At 42.2% G+C, this 10,900-nt stretch overlaps 2 protein-coding genes across 8 annotated transcripts in view; one reads left to right on the top strand and one right to left on the bottom strand.

Annotated features, from left to right (window-relative positions):
- Positions 1 to 10,900, bottom strand: part of CLMP (CXADR like membrane protein) — a 49,350-nt gene that overhangs the window by 7,165 nt on the left and 31,285 nt on the right. For both annotated transcript variants that reach the window (XM_053269637.1, XM_053269636.1), the window contains exons 2-4: positions 6,676 to 6,833; positions 600 to 801; positions 321 to 485 (exon numbers count right to left, since the gene is read on the bottom strand). In XM_053269637.1, coding sequence (XP_053125612.1) covers positions 321 to 485; positions 600 to 801; positions 6,676 to 6,833 — 525 coding nt within the window. The remainder of the gene's footprint in view (positions 1 to 320; positions 486 to 599; positions 802 to 6,675; positions 6,834 to 10,900) is intronic.
- The window catches only part of GRAMD1B (GRAM domain containing 1B), a 245,211-nt gene continuing 241,773 nt past the window's right edge, over positions 7,463 to 10,900 (top strand). For 4 of the 6 annotated variants that reach the window (XM_053269623.1, XM_053269626.1, XM_053269625.1 and 1 more), the window contains exon 1: positions 7,463 to 7,591. The gene's annotated coding sequence lies outside the window, so the exon portion shown is untranslated. The remainder of the gene's footprint in view (positions 7,592 to 10,900) is intronic. The other 2 variants (XM_053269629.1, XM_053269624.1) reach the window with 2 other exon arrangements.

Genomic DNA, 10,900 nt, shown 5'->3' with positions numbered 1-10,900 from the left:
TGACTCCTTCCTGTAATGTGGTTCCATTCATATCCTCTGTACACCTTGGTACATCAGTTTAGTAGTAATAATTTCCCCCATGTCGAATAGACAAGTAAGTGGGAAGGAGGAGTGGCTTTTTTGGTCATTTTCTGTGTAGTTCCATATTCCGTCATGCAGAGCCAGACCTCTGACAGGGAACAGAGTTGCTCTGCAAGCAGAGATCTTGCTCAATAGAGAGGAACCAACATTTCCCCCAATGGGGTTGCTTCTAATTGCCACCATACTAAAAAGCCACAAGAGAATTTTTCCTGAGGGTGTCTGAAGTAGCTGTGACTTACTGATATGTGCCATGGGTGGCAGGGACCCAGCTTTTCCTTCCTCATCTATACGCTGCCATTTGTACATGATGGGAGCTGTGCCAGAGGCAGAATAGCATTGTAAATTGATTTCTCTTCCTTCAGACATCTCTCCTTCTTTCCAGCATTTGGGTTTAGAAGGTTTCTCTGGGAGAAAGGGGGAAAATAGATGTGATCTTTGAAATAACTTCAGTCCAGAATATTTTACTGTTTAGCAGACAAGTGCTATATTTATTTTGAACAACTTTATAGTAGCCTTACCCAGGACCTTCAGGGTGATACGGGTCCACTCATATTGTCCAGCATTTTTAACTTTACATGTGTAAAGCCCAGCATCACTTAGTTGCAGGAGAGAAATCTTCAATGAGGCATCTCCAGTCAGGACATCACTGGCAAATGAAACACGACCCTTTTGTTCTGTATTCAAATCATTGTAGGTGTTGCCTCCTGTGTAAGTGATCACCTGAGGCAGAGAGAGGTACTCATCTGTTACTCTGTCCCTCATTTTGCCATTAATAGTTGAAGGTGGGGTGCAGTCTCCTGATGATAAGATTAAGCTGTTTGAACCTTTGTCCTTTAACAGAAATGTAATCCTACAAATTATTCTTCCAAATAACCTACAATGATTAATTAGGGCCCTGCAGTGGTAAGGTTTCTTGGTGGAAATACATTTTACTGTAGTATGATTATACCACCAGAACTTTTAACTCCATGGTTCTTATGGAATTTCTGTTGAGAAAAGAGTTGGTCTTACTGATCTCAGACCAGGGGAAATTTGTCTTAGATTGTTCCAGATTCTGGTTGCCCCAGTTAATGTGTGTATATTTGGGACTAATTTTAAGGAAGTGGAGTGCTCATGATCTAAGAACATAAGGACAGCCCTGCTGGATCAGGCCCAAGGCCTATCTAGTCCAGCATCCTGTTTCACACAGTGGCCCACCAGATGCCCCTGGGAAGCCACAGGCAGGAGTTGAGGGCATGCCCCCTCTCCCGCTGTTACTCCTGCTGTTACTCTTTATTCATTCATCTCTGAATGAATAAATCTCTTTAGTGATTTCTGAGCATTCATGACAGGCACCTGCAGAGTATCTGCCAGTGTATTTCACCCTTTTAAGTGGGTTATAGGATAGGGAGCTGCATATATATATATTTTTTTAAAGCAGGTTTGCTTTTCTAGAGTTATTGCATGTCTCCAGGCACTTCTGGTGTTATGCAGTTTGGTTCTTCTCTATTTGTATCATGCAATAGCTTGTATAATATGGTTGATGAGAAGTATTGTGGTATAGTGGATAGTATTTGACTTAGGTTGGGGAGACCCAAGTTCAAATCCCACTCAGACATGCTCCCTCAGTGATCTTCGGCTAGCCACTATATCATCCCAACTTACCTCACAGGATGCTATTGTAAGGAAGAAAATGTGAGGAGGGATGCCATATACACTTCCTTGGAGGAAGCACAGAATGAAATCAAATAAATCTCTTTCTTGGTTAGAGGGGAAGAACAGTTTACTTTGGGATGAAGCTTCTTCTAATGCTATAGTGAGGGCTGGACCCCTCTCCCCTGACATAAAGGAGTGATTTCCCTCCTGCTTCCAGGATAGGTCCCTCCTAGTTGTAGACAACAGGGCTTTTGGAAGGCTCCAGTCTTTTATTAGAGTCTTGTCAGCAGACCCAGTCATGTTTTTAAAAAAAACCAGTTCTCTGTTTAATGAGACTAGGGGCACTGAGCAGAAAAGGCATTCACACCTCATTCCCCACCACTGGTACTGAGAAGGAAACCTCATGTGAGAGAAGAAAATCACAGAGTATAACATGGGCCTGCTACTACTCCCCCATGGAAAGCCTCAGATCATTTATTTATTTATTTATTTATTTATTAGAATTTTTAATATACCACCCAATCCACAGACTTAGGGCGGGGTACAAACAAGAACCGCATCCAAGATTTAATTTTATTTTTTAAAAAAATTAAAGAACAAACACCTGGCAGAAAAGAAATGTCTCTAATAAGGTTTAAGGGCTGAAAGGGAAGAGGCAGACCGAATCTGGGGTTGGAGTGGGGGTGGGTGGGAGAGAATTCCAAAGTGAAGGGGCAGCAACAGAGAAATCAGCCCTTTCCACGGGCCCTAGTACTATGGACCTCTCTGAGACCAGGGACCAAAAGAAGGGCAACCTGAGAAGATCTCACAGGATGGGACGGGACTGGCCGGGAGAGGCAGTCCTGAAGGTAAGCAGGTGCTAAGCCCTGAAGGGTTTTAAAGGTAAGAACTAGCACTTTGAATTTGACCCAGAAGCAAATAGGTAACCAGTGCAGCGACTGCAAGAGAGCTGTCACACTGTCATATCTCCTAGCGCCAATAAGCAGGCGGGCCGCCACATTCTGGACCAACTGAAGCTTCCGAGTCGTCTTCAAAGACGACCACAGCTAAAGTGCATTACAGTAATCCAGATGAGAGATGACAAAGGCATGAGTTACTGTTGCCAGGGCCTGCCGGTCAAGATACGGCCTCAACTGGCGGACCAGCCAAAGCTGGGCAAAGGCACCTCTGGCCAAGGCCTCCACCTGCTGCTCGAGCAGGAGCCATGAGTCCAAGAGGACTCCCAAGTCGCAGACCACCTCTTTCAGAGGCAGCTTAACCCCATCCAGGGAGAGAGACAGACTCTGCAATTGGCCAGATCAAGGAGTAAGCAAAAGCAACTCTGTCTTGGACGCATTAAGTCTGAGCTTGTTTTGGCCCATCCAGTCCCTGATAGCCTCCAGACACTGGGCAAGCACAGAAATGGCATCTCCGGAGTGGCCTGGGGTGGCAATATACAACTGAGTATCATCGGCACATTGATGGAATCTTACCCCAAACCGACGGATGACCTGCCCCAGCGGTTTCATGTAGATGTTAAAAATGGGTGCGAGAACCAAGCCCTGAGGCACCCCACAAAGGAGTGGCCACAGGGCAGAGGACGCGTCACCAATGCACACCAACTGAAAGCGCCCACTAAGGAAGGAATGGAACCACTGCAAAACAGTGCCCCCAGTACCAAACCTGCACAGGCGCTCCAGTAGGATACCATGGCTGATGGCATCGAAAGCTGCTGAGAGATTTAAAAGGACCAAGTGAGGGGCACTACCCTAATCAAGGTCACAAGTCATCAACCAGAGCGACCAATGCCGTTTCCGTGCTATGCCATGGCCTGAAACCCGACTGACAAGGATCATGCGTAAGAAACTCAGTGCTGAGATGCAGAAGACCAAGAATGAGTATGCAATTCTCCTTATTCAGCCCAACATAGTGTCCCACCCAGTGACTGTTACTGGTGTCTCCTTTGTGTTTCTTTTTTAGACTGTGAATCCCTTTGAGACAGGGGACAATCTTAGTCCTTTTTCTGTGTAAATCGCTTTGAGATTATTTGTTGTTGAAAAGGAGTTTATAAATGAATGAAAGAAAGGCCCCTGCCTTTGTAATCCCAGCTTATACCACAGCTTCTGTGTTCTCTCAGGCAGCAGTCTTGTGGGTAAAAGAGCTAGCAGCTCCCCCGTCCTCGCCACCCGGAGTAACAAGGCCTTCAAAGAGAGCCTCCAGACATTATCCCTTACAGCTATTCTCACTGCTCTTGCATGGAAAGACTCCTTAGATGGACAGAATAACCTCTCTTGGGTGGTTGATGATGCTGATAATACATTTAATGTTGCTATAAATGGTTTATAAAGAGTTTAGTTCTGGGAAGGATGAGGTATTGTTTCTCCACATCCTGTTCTGAAACAAAATCTTGCAGTCTTGCCTACATCATTTACACTACGTTACAAAACTGTATACTGCTTTCTCACCACCATCAGGAACTTGGTTTGTCCAGCATTCCTTTGAGTTGCCTAGGTTGGATTAGATGAGTTTTGTGTAAATTCATGATTGATTTGCCTTTCCTGGTGCTTTCTGTAGCTTCAACAAATCTCAAATCAGTCTTTATTACGGTCATATACCAGCATAAAGTATAAAGGGTGATTACATATTAAAATCCTAAGCGTGCACAGTACAAGCTATGATAATAGACTATAAGATTAAAAGGCTTTGATAAAAATATAAGAATCAGAAAGTAGAAGCACAGTTTAAAATAAAACTATGGCTGTCTAAGACTGCAAACAAGATAAACCCTTAATGACCTAGAACTAAGAATTGCAGTTAACAGTAAAAAATGGGTAAAGGCATCATAAAAATATCATTAAAAAGGCATAAGAGAGAAGCAAAAATGTGTTAAAAATTATATGTAAAAAAGACACAATAGAGAGAATGCATTAAGTTATATGCAAATCGTGGAGACATATAAAATCATACTAGTGCAACTATAGACATAGTAAGAGTTTTCTCAGTTTAGGGCAAGATAAAAAAACCAAGGAGTTGTGGGACTATAGAACTGTAGGAATGCTGGGCTGCCATGAAGCGCTCTGAGGCAGCAGGCTTGAGTTCATAAAGTTGGGCACTGGGCACAAACAGGAGGTCACCATCCACTGGAGTTTGATCGCTGCCTTGCAGAACCTGGCAACACTGTGCAGGGTTGCTATCAGAAAGCAGTAAAGAGGTGTAAAATTGGTCCCTACGATCAGAATAATTATGTAATAATGGTAGAATAAATGTGGCATGGATGCCCCTGTAATACAAACACTGAAGGAGGATGTGCCCTGTTGTTTCTACTTGCCCTGAGTCGCAGGGCCATTGACGTTTTGAGAGTGGGGTCTTCCTATATCATCCCTCAAGCACAGCTGAGGGAAGAATAGGTTCAACAAAGGCTTGGTGTTTGGCGTGAGTCATGGTTATGATGACACAGTCACTGTGAGTCAGATTAGAATGATACATTTATTGTTATTTCCTTTTATTTTATTGCCAAATACAGTTTGCAACAAGAATTTTTGAAATATTTGGGAGAGGTTCAAGCCTTTATGAGATTAGAGTCCAAAAGGAATTCACCATCAACTTTACTCCAATACTATCATCTTAAGGATAAGTTCTTTTTGGTTGACTGGCCATTGAGTTCTTGGTATTGGGAACAATATGAGCACGGCTGAAGCAAAGTGACATGTCGGTTGGCCTGAGCAGTAGAACCAAAGCAGATAAGAGCTGCTGCTGAATTTGCCTTAGTAACACTTTTGAAAGATTGTTATGAAAAGAAAACCTCCTGATCACATTGGTCCATCACTTGCTTAAGTCAGGCAGACAATTAGGAAGAGGAGGGAGCAATCCACCTCAACCTTGCTTGCTCACTCTTCCTCCTGGTCACTTCCATCTGGCTCAGACAGGTGATGGACAGATGTGGAGTTCATTTCCCGCCTCTCCCATGGAGAGGCGGGCAGTTTCCTAAATTTTTGGACTGATTCCTAGAACCAAAGAAACGTGTCAAGGCTTGCATTACATTCTTTGACTGAAGGTGGAAATCATCAGCTATTTTATTTCTACCTTTCACTGTTGGTTCTTCTAGCTATGGGTTAAATACCAACCTTTTCTGAAATAAAATAATTTGACAAGCAGTATGTGTTATATTCTTGTCAGAAACTTAGATCTGTAACATTTATAATGTTTCTATTGTGACTCTCCAGCTGCAAACTCAGGAGCTGTTTTGTGTTCTGAAATGTAACCATTGTGATATCCTGCTTGAGTTTCCAAAAACCATTCTGGAGAAAAGGAAAAAAATAGTTTCCTTCAATTAATCTATAGCAAACCTGTTTTGGAAATGATGCAGATTTTTATGTACAGCTACACTGCTGTTAGGAACAATCTCATATTTCAGTTCTGCCCACAACTCTTCGGAATGGCACTGTTTATAAATTCTGTATGACGACAGACTTTATTTATGCCTACATCTTTTCAGGAGATATAGAATGAAAGTTATATCTTTTCAAGGAGCAATTAGTCTCTGTTTAGTACAGATATATAAGCTACCCTTTAATAATTAACAAAGAATATTTTCAGCATCAATCTTTCATGCCTAAATTCGAAACTTCCGTTCTTCCCTAGGATTTCTTTTAAAATACTGTGTGGCTGTTGCACATGCCTCATGCAATGTGCCAATAAATGCCTTATGTCTTTAAAATGTATAGTGTTGAGTCACTTATGGACTGAATAATTACTGTTAATTACTTCTGCAACCTCAGCATGACCAAAGGTGTGGCTGGCATTTATCATTCTGCATTTGACAAGAGGTTCATAATGCTATAGGCCACACATTGTTCCACACACACTCCATATATTAGCATAGTTCAAGGCAAACTGGTTCTATTTATTTAGTCCTATAATCTATTTCAGATAATAGTAGGTGGCCTCTGCGGAATGTTGAACTGCTTGGGGCAGACATACCGGTTGTGGGCTGGCTTCGGAGTACTGTAGTAGCCATTCTACATCCAGGCTTTGGGGATCCAGAAGGTGCAGTCGGTGGTGACAGGGCAGAGTAACGTTTGCTTCAGCCACCCTCTTAAATTCTGTCTGAGCTTGTGACATCCAAGTGGAACAGGATGCTGAAAGAGAGAGATCAAGCCAAATGTTCCAATAAATAACTGCCCTTGCATTTTCATATTCTGTTGAATATGAAAGGTGAGGGCAAATTTTTAATATTTGGGACCATCAATTTATGCTTTCCCCCCTTGTGTGTGTATTGATGTTTGGACTTTGTGTGTTATGAAATGAGCTGCTTGGTTTTGCTCAGAGAAGTATTTAAATATTTAAAGCAAATATTATTATTTCTGTTTACAAATCAAGATTTTGTATTGCTCAAAGTTGTGAAGTCACTGCTAAGGCGGGATTGAATACACAGGTCTCTGTTCCCAGGATCACACTGGCTTGCTCATGATATCTGTATGTCTTCCTGGAATATTGGAGGTTTTGTACCATTGTGCTGGTCAGTGACTGTAATAAAGGAACTGATTGATTGAATTGGCTTTGGACCATAGATCAGCTGTTGTTTGGTAGGCATGGCCCAACTACAGCCTCACCCAAGAATAGGGAGAGCTGGGCAATCATTTGCTTTACCAAAACAGCTAGTTTGTAGCTGCTGCAGCTGAGTTAAGTTAGTAGATAATTGGTTTTGATTTGCTGCTAACCTACAGATTGCTAAATAGCTCCTTTGAGAGATTACATTGAAACCGGAAAACATCAGTGTCACCATATGCAGAAAACAGATGGCAGCAGTAAAAAGTCCTTCAATTTTACCTTTTGAAACTTGAGAAAACTGCATAAAATGATGATGAATTTGGTTGGTTGAACGGCAGACATGGAGGTATTTATAATAATTGTTTTGATAAGTTGTGGTTGATTAAATGCAACAAACATGTATGTCTCTACTCAAGAAATAGAAGTTAGTCTTTGGGGCTCTTTGAGTATCTTGAATGCCCACAATGATGCTCCTAGTTGTAGGTTTCCTAACACTACTGAGAACTCTTGGGTTAGTTTCACACACGTTTGACCGAAACTCATGTCCAAGGGAAGAGGTTCAATTGTATCACATGGGCTGTGTGGAAGGAACTTGCTCAGATTTTGCTGGGTTGTGCTGACAGAGGTAGCTCTGCTTATTTTGTCAGCCACCCTGTTCTGTGTTAGGTGCAAAACAATTTGGAACTTTGCCAGTTAAAGTTTTATTTACAGTTTTTAATCTATTAAAGGTGGAGGGTTTTTGTGCTTAACAAAGGAAAACAAAACAAGACTGCATACAAGTAACAATGTTATTAATTGAAAATATGTGCTAGAATAATCAGGCCTGAATATGTATTCTTGATACTTCCAGTGTGGACCACTAGAGGGACTCATGTGTATGTTAGATTTAGGCTGAAGGAAGGGAATGTTAATAGAACCAGTATATGGAGGGAAGCCTTGCTTTCTTTGTGTTTTTGTAAAGAGATGACTTCCTCAATGACTGTTTGCTTTAACTGGCTATTTTCTAAAGTACCAGAGAGGTGGAGAGGCCAGAGTGAAAGCAAAATAGTAGTAATTGTTTTTTTTTTAAGCCCAAGTTCATGAAAACCATTTTACTGTGAAAGTTTGGTGTATTCATGAGCTAATCCATTTCATTTGTATCTCAAAAGGCTTTATCTATCATTTGACATTCCTTCTGTTTGGGGACAACAAGAATAATAATGAGAGTGACACACATAGGGGCCTTTCATGTGCTCCCTGTTGAAATAAGAGCCTCCTCATTTCTGGCAACTTTTAAAAAGGCACTGAAGACACATTTATTCACCCAGGCTTTTAATTAGATTTATAGTTTTAATTTTTAATACTGGGTTTTAAATGCTTTAAATGATTTTAATTGTTAATTGATTTAATGTTTTAAATGATTTTAATTGTAAACCACCCAGAGATGCAAGTTTGGGGTGGCACAGAAATATTCTTAATCAATCAATAAAATTTCCCTCCTTGCATTCACCTGCTCTTGAGGATGCATTCTAATCACCGGGGCACTTACAAGTCTTCTGCTGACTGAGAAGTTGACTGTTGGGAAATTAGCAATGCAGACTCGCTGGTCTTGTGTTTAGCTCTACTATAGATAGTTGCTGACATTCAATGCCGGCTAATGCAAGTGGTTCTGCATTGCCTGTGCTGCTTTGGGCTTCTAAACAATGCCTGTGGTGTTGTCCAAGCATGCTAATGCTTAAAGTTGTGAAATAACAGTTGTGCCACATGACGGCCATGGGAAATAATGGACGTAGCATCATGCAACTTGTGATTGCACAATTTTAAGTATTTGTGCGGGCACATTCTTATGCAACACATCGGGGGCTGCTTTTGACGCCTGCAGTCATGTGGGCAGGGCAGATTAGCCCATGTTGGCCTGCTCTGAATCTCTTCTGTGTTTTCCTAACAAAACAGGTAGGTATCTATTTTGGGACACACGGATCCCATGATGTTAACATCCAAATGCCTTGTATGGTTTAGTTCTTGCTCTCAGGAGCAGTCCAGGACATTCTGGAGGCAAAGGACAATATGACCACCCCCTGAACCGTCTGTGGGCAGGCGCTCAGCATTCTCTGGCTGTGGTGGTGGTGACATGAGCACCTTCTTCAGACTATGCTACCAAGCCAGGCTGCAGCAGCAGGGGTGTTCCCAGCTCCCATTGCTGGCTGGGTGGGATGAAGTTGTGTCCCCCAACAGGGCAAGGTGGGGGAATTGAACGGTGTGCCGCAGCAGCAGAGGCTGGCAGGGTGGCAGTTGTGGTGGCAAGGGCCGGCCTTGTCTGCCCCTACGGCCTTCCCTGCAGCTGTAGCTGAGGTGGCTGCCTCACCTCTCTTCCCTCAGGATTGTACCACCTCAGAATGGATGTGGGGCTTGCTTGTTTGGACATAAGTGCACATGACTTGCTACGGCAGCTCGTCCACCACGCTAAGAGCCCCACTATTCTGGAGACATGAGAAAGAAGACTGTTGCTTCGAATTATTGGTGGGTTTTTAAATACCAGACGAAGCAGTGTTTACATTTTTTATCTAAAAGTACTTAAGTTATGCAGAGTGTGAAATACAACCTTCTCAGGATAAACATGGCTGCCCTGAACTCTCAAAAGAAAGCTCTCAAAAGTTCACTCAAATCAGCAGTAACGACCTCCCAAAAGAGTGAAATTTGTATCAAAGTGTACCATTTTCATACACACTCATGGACACGGATGCGCGGCTTGTTTTTCAAACAAAGCTATTATCTCTGTCATGTATGAGGTAGTAATCTGCCTGTGAGTTTGCATTGCCCTATTACATTTCTGGTAGCTAAGCAACACAGCCACTAGCCTCCATATTCCCCGCTGTTGAGCCCTGGCTTGCCTTTTGGGAATTGCGGCCCTTGAAATCAAAGCATTGTTTGCACTGGGCAGTGAAAATGCCAGAAATGTCTGCATGGATGGCACAGAGATGGAGAAGATAGAAATTGATGGTATGGATATTTGTGTTTTGAAAAAATAGTGTTTTGTGTTTTGAAGAGAGATACCACAAGAGGGCGTAATTCACCCAAAGGACAGTTGTCACAGGGTTTTGAGCTAGGTGATGTTCTTACCCTGAAGTACTGGAATGGTTTTGTTGTTTAGAAATTCAGAAACCAAAAGGCAGAAACTTCAGTTTTTAACTAATGAAATGCCTCCTGTCATGACGAGCTGGGACAGAGGAAAATTATCCAACAGGACATCTCTGTAAGCAGTAACTGTAGTGGTGCAGGACGGTTTTCTCCAATTGTGCCCCAGATTTCAGCCCCTTTACTCTGTCTCATAGAGCTAATGATAGCTATCTAGATGTAAGTGAATCCTTATCTGCATTGCTGTAACCATTCATTGGCACTGGCTCACACAAGATTTCGTTTCTTTGTCACATTAGAGTGTGACAGACAGAACCCAGGGACTGATTTTCTGTGTTTTAATCCTTAGACTCTCCAGTAATAATTGGCACCCTTGTGAAAGGTAGGTGAAGAAAAAGAATTTAGAAACCAGTTTTTATTTTACTTCTCCTGGACACGAATAGTTTAATTTCTTGTAAAATATGGATAAAGTCTGTTCCCTCTAAGGTGTGCGCATGTGCGTGCGCTCACAAATTTTTGGATGTCCACTCAGTTCATTTTA

This window comes from Hemicordylus capensis, chromosome 8 (assembly GCF_027244095.1).
Source record: "Hemicordylus capensis ecotype Gifberg chromosome 8, rHemCap1.1.pri, whole genome shotgun sequence".
Taxonomy (NCBI): domain Eukaryota; kingdom Metazoa; phylum Chordata; class Lepidosauria; order Squamata; family Cordylidae; genus Hemicordylus; species Hemicordylus capensis.
This window is presented reverse-complemented; position numbering and strand designations above follow the sequence as displayed.